The 14,986-nt window shown below is 43.0% G+C and overlaps 1 protein-coding gene and 1 long non-coding RNA gene across 6 annotated transcripts; one reads left to right on the top strand and one right to left on the bottom strand.

Annotated features, from left to right (window-relative positions):
* The first annotated feature begins 207 nt into the window (after positions 1–207).
* Positions 208–12,363, top strand: LOC122169972. 4 transcript variants are annotated; one of them, XR_006171689.1, is made up of 8 exons: positions 208–275; positions 1,702–1,758; positions 2,460–2,560; positions 4,212–4,286; positions 5,581–5,642; positions 6,328–7,190; positions 7,267–11,162; positions 11,266–12,363. It is a non-coding gene; the product is annotated as an uncharacterized LOC122169972 (long non-coding RNA). The 4 variants fall into 4 exon arrangements; XR_006171690.1 differs by having other exon boundaries at positions 6,328–8,389; positions 11,047–11,162; positions 11,266–12,362; XR_006171691.1 differs by lacking the exon at positions 6,328–7,190.
* CHEK2 (checkpoint kinase 2) lies at positions 2,162–14,753 on the bottom strand. Of its 2 annotated transcripts, XM_042836529.1 has the most exons (14): positions 14,504–14,753; positions 13,600–13,724; positions 13,224–13,371; positions 12,738–12,828; positions 11,684–11,792; positions 10,785–10,838; positions 10,000–10,061; positions 9,410–9,509; positions 8,800–8,886; positions 7,953–8,116; positions 7,679–7,794; positions 7,439–7,524; positions 3,001–3,081; positions 2,162–2,387 (listed from the first exon to the last, which is right to left on the bottom strand). In XM_042836529.1, exons 1-14 carry the CDS (start codon positions 14,751–14,753, stop codon positions 2,292–2,294), a joined length of 1,569 nt encoding a protein of 522 aa, XP_042692463.1. In that variant the 3' UTR covers positions 2,162–2,291. The 2 variants fall into 2 exon arrangements, with proteins under 2 accessions (XP_042692463.1, XP_042692464.1); XM_042836530.1 differs by lacking the exon at positions 14,504–14,753 and having other exon boundaries at positions 2,296–2,494; positions 13,600–13,685.
* Positions 14,754–14,986: the final 233 nt, after the last annotated feature.

The following is a 14,986-nucleotide window of genomic DNA, read 5'->3' as shown; positions in this document are numbered from 1 at the left end:
CCGCCTGTTGCTCCATCGCGCTCCGGCCCCTCCTCCGCCGCCGCCTCCGGGGGCCGCCGCCGCCCCTCGCCGGACCGATCCCGCTCCGCCCGCCCGGCCCCGCGGCGCCACGTTCCGGGCCCCGGCTCTGAGGAAACCGCACTGCCCCCGGCCCCGCCCCCGGGGCTGGGCTCCGCTCGGACCCCGGCCGCCCCCCGCCCGACGGCGCCGAGGCCGGACGTCCTGCCCCGCGCCCGGCCGGAGCCCGAGTCCCGCTGGTCCCGCCGAAGCCGAAGGTAAGCGGGCGGCCTGCCGCCAACCTCTGTGCGCGATTCCGAGCTCCGTCTTCACAAAGAACCTAGACCCAAATCCTTGTACTGCCATGAAGGCAGAAAATCTTCTCCTAAAGGCAGCAGAAGCCCCAGTAGCATTTCTAGGATGAGTGGTATTCCATGTCGCACCTCTTCAGGATTCAGGGACAGTTGCCCGTGACCCATGACATTGTTCTCACCAAGCACGGGAACATGCACTCATCAGCTTTCTGGAACCAGCACCTAACCTAAAATCTTCCAAATGCTGCAGACTCTGCCAGTTGAAAGAGACTCACAGAACTGTTAGAGTTAGAAGGGACCCCCAAAAGCCGTCTGTTCCCACTGCCTGCAGTGCACAGGGACACCCACAGCTCCAGCAGTGCTCACAGCGCCGTGCCCTGAGCGTGGCTGTGTGCAGGGATGGGGCAGCACCACCTCTCGGGGCACCCTGTGCCACTACCCTTTGCATAAAAACTTCTTCCTTGTATGCAGTCTAAATCTTCCCTTTTAGTTTGAAATCATTTCCCTTGTCCTGTCAGAACATACCCTGCTAAGGGTCTGGCCCTCCTTTCTTACAGCCCCTTTAGATGCTTAAAATCCATCCTCAGCTCTCCCCACAGCCTTCTCTTCTCAGCCTGTCCTCACAGGGCAGATATTCCACCCCTTGGATCATTTTTGTGACCCTGTAATGTTATAATGCAAATGAAAGTACAGCAGTAACAGCAGTGGTACAACCCTAGGCTATAGGGAATGAAAACAAGCTAAAGCAGAGCAGCTAAAAACACAAAAACAAAGGAAGAAAAGGTATTGGCCTTTCAAAGACCTCAGACAGACAGGGATCTCCAGCAAGGTACCCACTGCTCCACTGCCTGCCCTTAAATGAGGGAAGGGGTGGATCCTGGCTCCACTTCTTCCAGTCACTCAGGTACATTACACGCATCTGAGCTCCCCTGGGTTTGCCCTGCCTTCCCACCAGGTGCTCAATGACTGCTTCAGGCTGAGACTCAGCATTTCCACTACAGGCCCTCATGAAACTAACACGCCAATTGTTGTGCAAATACTGCATCTCACCATTTACAACGATGGATACAAGTATCTCGTAACACACGTGACCTCTGCAACAGACACAAAGGAGAAAAACTTACCTCCTGAGTGTCTTATCTTAATTTATACTTGACAGTGCTTTGCTCTGTAATGGATTAGGCTTTATTCATTCCTAATCCATTTACAGTAAATGTCTCTAATCATAACGTGCATGGTTTTAGGCTGAAGTTATTAAATTGTTCTCTCTTACTAAATAATTAAATTCATATCCTCAAGCAATTGGCAGACAGTCCAAAAACTTTTTCACTTAACAGACAAGAAAATTTAAAATTGTTCCTCAGTTTAATTCTTTGTTCTTCTCTTACAGCTTAACAAATGATGTAAGGAAGATGGATACCACGCTTCTTATTCAGTCCATCCTAAGGTAAATAAACAGTACACACTTTTCAAGAAGAGGACAGTTAGCAGGTACAGGCATTTTAAGGACTGCAGTTATTCTAACCACAGCCCTTCTCATAGTGGATTTCTCTTTATGCATTTCCTGAGGAGTTCACAGACATAATTTTGTGCCTGGTAATACTACAGTTAAGGCAAAAGCTCAAACTTTGCATTTCATGTAGGAGGATACTAAGCAATGCCTTCAAATGTAAGCTAGAAATTGGAACAGAAGAATGCAGAAGTGTAGATGGTAATGAATTTAGCCTCAGTTTTTTTCATAACTTCATCCAAGAAGAAACGTCTTTTCCTGACACTCCTCTTGAATCAAACAGATGGATGAACTCCAGAATGACTACTTGTGTAAATCCCCATGCATACACAGCAGTAACTTCACTCTTACAAAGTTATTTTTATTTATCAATTGCATCTTCAGTAGTTATTCCAACAATAAGATTTTAAAAAATAAAAATTCTGCTCTCCATAAAATAAAGCAATAATTAACAAAAAAAGTCCCTTTTTTCACCTCATTTTCTGAAATGACGTGGAAGGAGCAGCATGCTTAGAAGAGACAGGTTCATCCTCATTGTCATGGAGACGTTTTCTCGTAGCAATTGGCTAAAGGAAAGATGCAGCAGGATGGCTACATTAATCAGGTAAGACAGAGCCTGACTGTTTTGTCTACTGCAGAATTACAGATGCTGGATAAAGTCTCCTTCCTGTAACTGAAACAGCAGCATGACTAATGAGTGTTTCTCTCCAGTGATCTAATGGCAAGTGATCCTTCTCATGTAAGACACTGCCCTTACTCCCTTTTCTGTTTCAGCCTCTCCCAGCTTTGACTACTGTTTAAAATAATGCTAATTGCTATCTAGTAATTAATATCACAATACCACTTCTAAGCTTTTAATGCCATAAGAATTTTCCTTTGAATATTACATGTTCATGACTCAAATCCATCAAAACATACATACTCACATACAGAACTTTAAATATATGGATAGTCTTTTAAAACCTAAGAGACAGTTTGTTTACATTCAAAGTGTCTTGCCAAAGCACAAAAGTAAACTCCTTCTACTAAGACTGCAGGAAAGAATTAGTGGACTGCTGCATGAAGGCAGAAAGTACACTTCTATACTAAATTATCAGGATTACATTTTCTTATTAGGGTTTACTTTTAAATCTAGCTTTGGCACCAAGTATTAATCTTCACATAATCTGTCATTCGTACCATTTTTGATGTTTGTGGTGGATTCATAGTGGCACTTGTCTGAGCAAGTAGTTGTTGAAATGTATTTTTCATATCCTCATCCTGTTAAAAGTAAAAAAAAAAAAAAAAGGATCAGCCTTAAGTACTATATGGAATGTTTAAGGTGGACCAGCAATTGTGGAATAAATAAAGGAGAAAAGGACATAACTTTTCCCCTCACCATTAGAAAAATAAAACATGTAGTGCTAGGAGAAAGGAGCTGAAATGACAGCCCCAGATTGCTATAAAACACTGCACAGTGTCACAATTCCTTCTCTAAGGTTTCCAACATCAGGCCCAGTGAAAGAAGTGCTGAATCTATGCTTAACAGGGCACAACTGAGAAACAGAATTAGGAAACACCACTTTACAGCAAATAGGTTACATTTTATCAGGCATCGGTCCTTGGAAACATCGGCTCTATTCCCCAACCAAAATCTGGAATGTGTCATTTCTGGCAAATGACGTCGTAACAAACAGAAAATTCCAGAATAAACACCTCAAGGACCTCCAACAGCTACAGTTAAACTGATCCAACCTTCCTTCATCCCTCCCATTGGCCCCCAAAATTAACATCATCCTAACCTGTCCCAGAGAATTTTCAGCAGCTGGTTTATGTACAGCGTTGGTAAGGAAAAAAACAGCTCTACTTCGTTCTACAAATACATTATTTCCCTCTCTAAGTACTTAGCTAATACCAGTCAAGCAAAAACTGAAATAATAATACCATGCAGTGAAGTGCAACAATACTGAAAGAACACAGCATGCAGGGCTGGGTGTTTGTGCAGATAATTCACTGGTCAGTTTTATCAGGAGGCCTCATCAGGGCTTGGGACCCAGCTTTCATCAAAATCAAGTTCCTCGCTCTTGAAAAACAAGTATTTTCTTACATTTCATTTTCATAATGACTTCCATTCCTACCAGAATATTTTCATTTCCACCAGCTTAGCATCATCTCAACGTGCAGTTTTTAATCACGTCTCCAACCCACCATCACCCTTCCAAACAATCTATTGTGTACTCTAAGTAGAGAAGAACCAGCTGAAACATCTATACTAAAATGACAGGAACAACTTTTACTTTTAAAACACCCCACCATTATCTCTACCTTAAGTCCATATATCGAAGGTTGTAAATGGAAGGTTTCACTTTTAAAAACCCAAATGATTGTTAACAAATATTTCTTATTCATAGGCCATGCACATTGCTACACTGTTCCCTACCATAACAAGTTCACTGGATTATACAGTTCATCCTCTACCAGAAGTGGTAAGTCAGAAGCTGCCATTAATGGGAGAGACACTGGAAAGAAGTGGACATAGGGATGTTATTAGTAGCACTTCTGCATAAAGAAGTCTGGCTGCAGGAGCATTAGTAGAGGAAAGAGCAGCACAAGATAGGAAAGCACAGATCATTTCTTAGGGAAAGCTATCATTTAACAGAAAGCCAGGTGTGTTTCAAGAGAAAAAGCTAGCACATAGATGCATTCTGGTTCAGCTGCCAAGGACTGAGGTGCCCTTGGTCTATGCTGGGCAACCTCAGGGAAAAAGGAATTCCACATGCAAAAGACATTTAGTTGACATAGTAAACTTCCTCTTCTGAAAATAAAACCTCATTCTCTAGTTTCAGCAACTTCTGCAGGAATTTTATTAAAAATGGGTTACTATGGATTACCTGCAAACCCTAAATCAGACTTCCAAAGTTGAAATCAGATCTTGAAACCTTGCCTGGGACTACCTGAAGTATGCTGCTCACTGTGATTTTAACTTAGATCATTTCCTTTGGCTGAGCTTTGAACAGTGACTGTAGGTTCACCAGCTGAACAACTGATCTAGAACCAAAAACAGACATTTATTCTTAACAACTACCTGAATATAACAATTTCTATAATAATTTTGTTCTATTATCACAGCAAAGATTGGGAAAATCAGGGAAGAGTGAATGAGGCATTCACTGGCAGAGGTTCAAGAGAAGTAAGGATCACTGAGCTCCTGTGGGTTTCAAAAATTGTAACCCTTTTTTGGGTGGAAGGCAGGGGAGATGGGTTCTTATTCTAAACTACAGAGTATTGCAGCATCTCCTTTTTTGGTTTAAATATGTTCTTTAGCACTACAGAGGCTTCAATGTGAACACATAATTTATTTTAAATGGAATTTGGACTTGTCTTTTTCCAGTGTCACGTTTTTCAATTACATAACACCTTTTTTTTTTTTTTTTAAATTGAGCTGTAAAAATTATGTTTTGTTTGGAGAACGTGTGCTTACAATAACTGAAAAGTTCTCTAGAGGACCCCAGATCGCTAGAGGGGGCAGACATGCTACACACTTTAAGTATGCATCTTGTGCGTGTTCCAAACGAGACTTTAGAGGTAATACTTACAGCACAACACAAGAGGGAGCACGGAGCACGGAGCTCCTTCTCACTACTTGTGATCACAAGACTCTAGCAGCTTTGTTGGTGACAGTACTCGAGGTTTGTGATATTTAGAACTGAACATATTGCATGTTGGCCTCTCAAAGCACGCAGTATATCACCTATAAAAAACTGACATTTTTAATAACAGCCCACGAAGAGAAGCAGCTTGAAGAGTGACACCTGAATGCTAGATGACATACAGATTTACAGGTAAAATGCTGTATAAAACTTCTTGTCCTGTCTTCAAAACCAAACATATCAGTAAGAGCTGCCCCTAAAGAGTATATATAGTCAAGATGCTCACAGCTTCACTTCACATACTGACAGATCTCAGTCTTGTGTAAATCGCTGTCATATACTTCCTCTTTCCCATAATGCATATCAGTGATTCTTAAAATCAGTATATCATGGTTTGTCAGTAACTTACCCTGCTCAGCATTATAATCAAAATGTAAGAAGCTACAGCCAATTAACCCACTGCAGAAATTATGCACAAAACTACAGTAGTAAAAGCCAGGAAAGGTAGAAAGTATTTCCGGATGCCCAACAACTGAGTTACTTACAAACAATTATCCAACTGAATATTCTGTCTCAGTAACTAGCAGCTGCTGATTTGAGTGATTCTCCCTTGCTTCAGCCTATGTGGGGGGCATGCAGTGTCACAGGAGCTACAGTTCTATGAGATAGTTAAGCTACAGAGATCACAGAATGTTTTGAGTTGGAAGGGACCCTTGGAGGTCATCAAGTCCAACTCCCCTGCAACGAACAGGGACGTCTGCAGCTACATGAAGTAATATTCAGGTAATAAAGAGAAAACTGAACAGACATAAAATTAAGCATAGTGTGGTTACTTTGGAGAAGACAGGAATAAATAATTCCTTTCTCTCTCTGGCAGAAGTATATGATTTGGAAGGCTAAAACTTCCTTGTGGTGTACTCATGACAAGGTGGAATACCTGTGGTGTACTCATGGCTCTGCGTTGTCAATGGCAGACGAAGGAGAAGTCAAATTAGAAGCAGAAACTAAGCAAAGAGGTGTTTATGATGGGAAAGGCACTGAACAGCATCAAGCAAGGCTATAAGACTAGGAACAGCAGCAACAACAGTAGAAAAAGAACATGGAACTGAGAAAATTGAGAAAGCATACATACCATGGGAGGGGGTAAGAGCTAACAAAGACTCTGTGAGGGCCAGTGGCCAAGAAGACAAGCACAATGAAAAACAGCAGGGGGCCTAGCTGACTTTGCAAGAATTTAAAATAAGGAAAACAGGAAAAAATGAGAATCTCCATGCTGTAGAGAGAGCATTTGTTGGGACAGCAGTGAAGCAGGTTTGCTCTGTACACCGCAAGAAAGTCCTTGGCACACAACTAGGTACTGCATGGTCATCTTGCTTGCAGCAGCAATCTCTTCAAAATGTTCACTCTGGTTTCAAACTGTTCAACAGGAAAGTTGTGACTACTGGCATCTGGGCTAATGCCATTCTACAGATTGGGATCTGATGGCTCATTTTCCCTATGTCATTCACAATGCCAGTAAAAGAAATGAACAAGTCACAGACACACAGTATGCTCCTCCCTTCTCATCTCCCTGCAAATAGGTATCAGGATCCCTGCAGTCTTACAGCAGCCAGCAGAAACAGTCGGGCCAGCTGGCAGGCAGCAGCACCTGCCCATGAGAAGCACAACGTGGCAGCTGCTCTTCTGCTGGCTGCTGTCAGGGGCAGCCTACAAACCAGTGGACAGAAGCTCTGACTTAAGGTAACTGCTGTTATTCCCTAGAAGCTGCAGAATTGAAGCTCTCATTTCTCATCACCTTTTCTGGCATTCTCCACAGATGCAGGATTGGGTACACAGAGATCTCTGGTGACCAGGGCAGTCACAGTTTCCCTGCTTCTTTGCAAAAGCAAAACCTCATGAAACTCAAGTTATTGAACGGCCTTTGAATTTATATCAAGAAATTATCTCCAGAACAGCTCATCATGGCTGTACTTAAACTCAATTCCTACCTGAAGCCAGGGATGCTCTAAGGCTTCCTCTATCGTAAAACGTTTGCTTGGATCCACTACCAACAGCTTCTTCACAAGATCCAGAGCTAAGATAATAAGAGTTAAGCAATCAGCTACTTAAAAAATGCAAACAGATCAACATGCAATGTACCACAAAAATGAAAACTGAAAGGAAGTTAAAACAAACTTCAACAAAAGAAAAGATCTAGATATTCTGCTACCTATATAAAGGAGTCATACCCATGTTGGATACGTGTTTCCATTCTTTTGAAATGAACATGTATTCTCCACGAGTGATTTGGTCTTTCAGAGATAGTTGAGTGTTTTGCTCATTAAATGGCGGATATCCACACAAGCTATATAAAAGAAAACAAACAACACGGGTTTTGTCACAGTGTCATTTACATGTACACATTTTTAAACACACTTTCACTTCCTACTAAATACACTGAAGTTGCCACATCTTGAGCCACGTATCTCAATGAAAGCCCAAGGCATCTAAGCAGTATCTTACCATACAAAAAGAATAACTCCTAAACTCCAGCAGTCCACAGCTCGGCTGTATCCAGCAGTCCCAAGTGAATTTAGAACCTCAGGAGCAAGATACGTGGGAGTACCACATAATGTTTTCATAAGAGAAGTTTCTCCAAGAATCTTGGATTGTCCAAAATCTGTAATCTTGTATGTAAAAATTGTAACACCACGTTACATATTGACTGGACTAGAACATACCACATCCTCAGTGCACAACAGAGGTAACATTAAGTCTCTTCTTTCCAAGACACAGTTCCAGCACAAGACTATGAACAGAATATACCTCAAACATTATTAAAGTCAGCAAACAGCAATTGAGAAGAATATGAGTACGGAGAAATATGACAGAGGATCAGACTTCAAACTAGCAAAAAGTATTCTCAAATCTGGATGTGAACGGGCAACCTCAGAATAAAGGTATTTTTGCATATTAGAAGACACCACTTAAACAAATCATTTCGACATGCACATCTACTTAATGCTTTCTGAAAAAACATACAGCTCATCATATAGCCTGGATATTTGTGAAAATGCTTTCTGAAATTCACAAATATAGATTTTGTTTTTAAAGATGGCACCACATTTAAAATTGTGCCCAGTTAAATGTTAAAGAATACAGTTTCTCAGTCATTCTCACAGAAACGTATGGGTAGAACTATCCACGAGAGTAAAACTGAACATATGAAAAGCCTCAAAGTTTTAGGTTACTTCCCAACTTGTATGAGTAATTCTATTGTGTGTGTGCTATGTTTAACTCAATACTGAGAAGCACAGAAAGGAGTACTCCCAAATCTCCACACGAGCAGGAGAAATGTAAGTTTCCTTGCCTTTATCAGACACGTCTCTTCAGAAGATGAAAGCAGCACGTTCTCTGGCTTCAGATCCCGGTGTATGATTCCATTGTCATGAAGATACTAGATAAACACAAATGTACATACATGAAGAAAAGCAGACTATTATCCTTCTTTAAGATGTATGCTTTCAGTTTTTCAACTAGCACTGGCAGGATAACTGAAACTGCTATTCAAGAGACATGCATGCATTTAAAGCTACACAGCTCATGACCTTTTTTAAAGCCAAAGAAGTCCACCCTTCAGTTTGCAAAGACCGAAATGCTTCATCAGGGCGCACAGTGCAGCACTTAAGCACTGATAGTTTGAAGGCTTTGCTCACACACTACTGCAAGTCTCACATGATAATCCTGCCTCAGTGAGCACAGTCTGTGTTACTGCCTCAATCTCTGGTGGTGGTTTTAAGAAGTAAGAGAGTTTGAATGCTATTTGGCTGTACTGAAGTACAGAATCTTGTTACAATTACTTGTTAATAGAACTGTGCTGATTACTCTCATAAGTTTCAGAAGTGACAAATAACAAAAAAATTAATCCAATTGACATGTAAATGCATCACCATATTTTCCTTGATAGAATTCACGATTACCTTCACAGCCAGCAGCATCTGATAAAAGTACAGCTTGCAGGTAGCTTCTTTCATCTTGATTGGCCTTGACACTCTGTCATACAATTCTCCTCCTTCCATCCTAAAACAGATGTAGGTAACAAGTCAATATATTACTTTCAAAAGTTTCATCTCATTACACAAGACCAAGACCAAAATTGTTTCTTTTGGCTCTAAAATATATTTCAATTCTAAAAATGAATGAGCAATGCTCCAAGCACAGCACAGGCATTGCTGACTTAAGGCCTAATCTTCTGAAGTCTTCACTGGAAGAAGTTACAAGATTTCTGATTTACATCTTCTTATCAGCTCAAAATCAAGTAGCAGCAACCCAAATCGGCAGCATAGTGGGTGTCTATTCAAGGCACTAATTGACTTCAGTGTGTAGAAGTGATTAATCCCCTCATTATCCCAGCTCCTGATTTTTTAGAGGCTTCAGACAGCGCTTGAAGCCAGCAAAAGGAAAAGAAAACAAGAAGAAAACATGCATACACAACAGAATTCAGAACTATTTACATTCTTTATAGCTGTGGAAGACATTTCATGCCTTTACTTTCAAAGCAGTTACTTACAGTTCCAAAACAATGTAGTAATCCTCTGCTTCGAAGAAGTTTTTGATCTTGATTAAGCAGGGCTAATAAAAAGGGAACACAGATGGACACATGGAAAAGTAGAATCACTTGTAAAAACCAATGCTATCAACTGCGTATCATCTTGAATTTCCTATTTCAGTCTGATTTCCCCATGGCAGCTAAATTAGCACTTACACAACCAATAGGCTTTGGCAAACAAAGCCTGTCATCTCCCCTGTACTTCACCCCCCATACAAATAGCACTGAATTCTTGCCACCACTACAGCTCAGCAGTCACCCTTACTTTTTCCAGTCATCAGATTCCACAACAACCCCGATATCTTCTTGATACACAAGAGTTCATTAATCTGTGCAAGCTTTCTACTTAACAAAAGGAAAATAAAAGCCTTTGGGTGGGGGGGAGCTGGAAAGATAAGGACCCAGCTCAAGAACTTGCCAGAGGAGTCTAATGTTGGTTATCTGGCAATCTGTATGAAGCCTGCATCAAGGAGAGATTTCTCCCACCGCTATGGTTCAGGTTGAAAACTCCTCTGCAAAGTGCCTTCCCAAATTTACATCTGGACATCAAGATTTTAAAACCTCCTACCTGCAAAGATACAGCATACTTAAAATAATTTGAAACGTGCTGAACAGACTTATTTAGGCTGCAATTATGACATGCATCATTCTCTAAACAGGTAAAATCAATCATTACTATGCTAAGTCTGTGAAGCAGAAGAGTGCAGTACACAGCAGAATGAATACAAATGTACAGTGACACTCACATGATCTATTTTCTTCAAAATCTCTATTTCTGTGTTGATATTAAAAGCCGGGTTCTGTTAAAAGAATCAAATATCATATGGAATCATACAGCAATATTCTAGGATAAGACACTTCAGAAATAAAGTTCCAACTTAAAAACTTAATCTCAGCCAGCAGATACCAGCACTGTCCTTTGAACAGCTTTCTCCTCCCTTCGAGATGTTTCCCACGTGAGCTACCCTAAAGTTAAATGCTACTCACTTTTACTCTTTATTACGCTAGAGAAAATAAAAAATTGGTCTGAAAGTATCTGCATCTACCTCCTCCTCTGAACCTCTACCACTGGAAATTAGAGAAGCATTCACTGAGCTTGTATATAATCCTGCAGAATTAACAAGGTGAGTCTAACCTGTTTTGACTTCCCATATGAACCCATAGCTGCAGATTTTGTATCTCCATTCTCATTCACTTTCAACCTCTGTTTGTACTTTTTCTTCACAGTTCATCCTGTATCTCTGTATCAAACGAGAGTGATCAATCTGAAGTTGTTTGAGTATCTCTCATGTTACAGCCACGGCTCCTTCTCCAGCAGCTATGAAAGCAGACATGAGGAAAGCCCTCCCCAGCAGGCTTCACACCATTTCATTTAAGTGTTATGATGGAATGTACAACACAATTAGCAGAGCTTAAAGACCTCTGGTCAGACCTCCCCGCAGTGTAAATTTCTGATGTGCTTTAGGAGATACATCCCAAGACTCCCCCACTCCCCTCATTTGTGTGTACTGCATGAACAAGCAGTCCTAACAGTGTGGTCAAAGAATGAAAGCAAGCGTTTGCTACAAGAGGGAGAGTAAGAGATAAAGGCTGCCATATCAGGATGGCTGCAATGTGGCCGAAGGACAGAAACAAAGGTACTTACTGCCTCTCTAACACCACTGGCCATGAACTTCCGCTTGTTGATTATCTTCACTGCAACTTTATTACAAGTGCTCTTCTCAAACGCCAGTTTGACTTCTCCACAGGCACCACTAGCATGAAAGCACAGCTGTGTTAATGCTTACAGATACCTTCCTAACTCGGCCTAAGAAGCTTGCTGAAATGAACAGGAGGCTCTCGCCTCATTAAGACTACATGCAATCAGAGGCTGCAGCTTTCCACCTTTCTCAGTATGACAGATGGACAAATCTCAGAAAACATTCAATAGTATTTAAGTACTGATGGTGTCGGATCCCAGTTTTGACCAACTACAAACACATAAATGTTCTTGCATGTAAAGAAAATAGAAAGATAGAAGGAAAAAAAAGATACTTGCAAATCTTGAGCAATTAATTCAGAAATCACAACCTATGGCTTTTAAGCATCTCACATCTCTGATAATTCTTGATTCTGGGATACTCTAAGTGATAGATAATGATAAAAAGCATTAACTGATCACTGAAGACATACAATACAATTTTGGTGAGGTTCACTAAAATTACAAACTCAACTCCTTTCTTGATACTCTGGTCTTAATAAACACAGAGTGCCACAATGTGTCTGAGGCTAAATCTGTTGCGTAAGCAAAGACATTGCCAGTGTCAGGTTTTGGCATTCACATAAAGGGAAATAATTAAGGAACTGCACTGCTTCGTGGTCTCTGTTAACACAGTTGTTGATCCACTTGAAGCTGCAGCTGGAAAAGCGTTTGTCAGTAGGACCACGTGCATTTGTGTTTTATCTTCATTGAAACCCACCACAGTCATTAGAACACTTATCACAAACTACTGAAATAACCTCTGTTAAACCAAAGCACTGCAATCCTTATCAAACTTATTTGCTGTGTGCAACAAACAGAAGGTAAACACACTGCTAATGGTACCTGCTGCCCTCCCTGCCCTGTAAAACACCTGAAATAGCTGTGGCATTGGAAAAACTACAGCAGCAGCTCAGGAAGCACAGTACTGAAAATGGTAACAAAATGAAGGGATACTTACCTTCCCAAAGTCTTTGACATGATATACTTCTCTCGGAGTTCTCTAGGAAACACCAACTGGTCATCCACCGTGAGATCAGAAAAGACAAACACTAGGGAGAGGGGTGGAGAGCATCCTCCTGTTATTCACTTCAAAGTGGTTACAACGACACTTCCCGAGCTTTTATGGTCAACAACACAACCAAACAAACGCTGCCCGCCAGAAACAGCACAGAAATAGTAAGGAAAACAAGAATTAGAAAATTCATATTAAAAAAAAAAAACCATCAGCTGATGCTGCAAATTACACCAATGATTGTTAAGCAGGCAATCTCATCACTGAAAAACAAGACCTTGGGTCTGTGCCAAACACAGCGATAAACTTATGGCTGTTCTTATGACTTCAGCCACAGGGCATTCACAGAGACAAGGGAAATATTCAAATCACTGCACAAAGAACCTCCTGGTGAGCACCAAAAGAACCTGCATACGTCGTGGTATGTTTTACCCTTGTTAGTCTGAATGGACAGTGCGATTTCAGAGTTATGAGTCAGCGGAAGCCTCTTCCCTTTCCCTATGAGCTCCCTATTAACGAAAGTTCCATTCGCGCTGTGGTCTTCAATGTAGGCAACGTACGAATTTTTTGGTCCCATTTCCTAGAAGGAAAAGAAAGAAATCAGAAAGACAGTAATAGAGAAAAAAGGACTACAGCAGTTTTGAGTGTTGGCTCAAAACATAGGCGTACTTCATAAAGCTGGAGAGGGAACAGCACCTGGTTAAAGGAATCAGTGCTGAACATGGCAAACTTTGAGCTCATTAAGATCCCAGCAAAAGTTCACCTTTCTCAATTACGTCCATACACAGATAACCTTTTTACCACCTACCCTGAAAATTCGGAAGTGCTTCTTGCTGTAGTTCTGGTAAAATCCAGTCTCAGATAATCCGAGCTTAGAAAAACTGTAATCGCAGCTTTTGTCTCTTCCAAACCAGTACTCATCATTCACACAGTCTGCAGCCAATTGGAGAGAACACAACATTGCAGGCACTTATTAACTACTGCTCTACAGAATGAAGCCACAAATGTAAAGTAGGATCACAGAGACATCAGCGTTCCCTTCTCCTAACTCCAACAAAACACCACACTAGACCAATCCTTTATTTGAGGAAGGTGTTCAGAGGGCTGGAGCACCTTTCCTGTGCACAAAGGCTGCGGGAGGAGGATCAGGAGAGCTCACTGCAGCCTTCCAATACTTGTAGGGCACTTACAAGCAGGAAAGGAGTGACTTTCGCATGGTCTCATAGTGACAGGGTATGGGGGAGTGGCTTTAAAATTAAAGAGGGAGATTGAGGTTGGATTGAGGAGGAAGCAATTCTTCCCTCGCTGCCCTGGCAGTGCTGCCCAGAGCTGTAGGTGCCCCATCCCCGGAGGTGCCCGAGGCCATGGATGGGCAGCCAGCACACGGCAGGGCTGGGGGATCTCTGAGCTCCCCTCCAACCTCAGCCATTCCGTGAGCCTACGATTTCGCTACATGCAGTACAGCAGTAGTTTCATTGTATTAACAGCGTCGTTTTCCATTCACCTTCAGCGATACGCTCACACGACGCAGAAACAAACCAAAGCAATCCAAGCTACGGGGAGGACAGACGGAGCGGGCAGCAGAGGAGACACGGACTGCCGAGCAGAGCAGCCGGGAGCTCAGCGGGACGGCACGGAACGGAACGGCACGGAGCTGCACGGCGCATCCTCGGCCCGACGCGGACAGGAGGCCGGGGCCGGCGGTCACGTACCCCAATTGCTGAAACCTTTTCCGAGCGCGAAGAGCCGACCCCACGGCTGGGGAACGAGCTCGTCGGGTTCCGGGTCCTCGGGAACGGAGGGCAGCTCCTGCGTGGGCACGGTGTCCAGCGAGCTGAGCGTGCCGGAGCTGGAGGAGGACTGGCTGGCGCCCTGCGAGGCGCTGGAGGAGGAGCTGGTGCCGCCCTGGGACGGCTGGGTGCCCTGGGACTGCCGGGCATCGCTCCTCGTCTCTCGCGACATGGCGAGCGCCGCGAGCACCACCGGCACCCCGCTTCCCCACGCGCGCGCCGCAGCCCGGCCCGCCCGACCCGCCGGGCACAGCGCGCACGCGCGGCGCTACGAGAGCAGCCAATAGCGGCGCGGCGCCGCGCGGGGCCGCCGGGATCCGTAGTGCGGAGGGCGCGGGGATGCGGGCGGCGCTGCGGCTGCAGTTCGGCCGGACGCGGTGGGCGCTCCGCGTCTCGGAGGCGGCC

This window comes from Centrocercus urophasianus, unplaced genomic scaffold, assembly GCF_019232065.1.
Source record: "Centrocercus urophasianus isolate 14NV4802_14NV808 unplaced genomic scaffold, USGS_Curo_1.0 seq_610, whole genome shotgun sequence".
NCBI classification, from domain to species: domain Eukaryota; kingdom Metazoa; phylum Chordata; class Aves; order Galliformes; family Phasianidae; genus Centrocercus; species Centrocercus urophasianus.
This window is presented reverse-complemented; position numbering and strand designations above follow the sequence as displayed.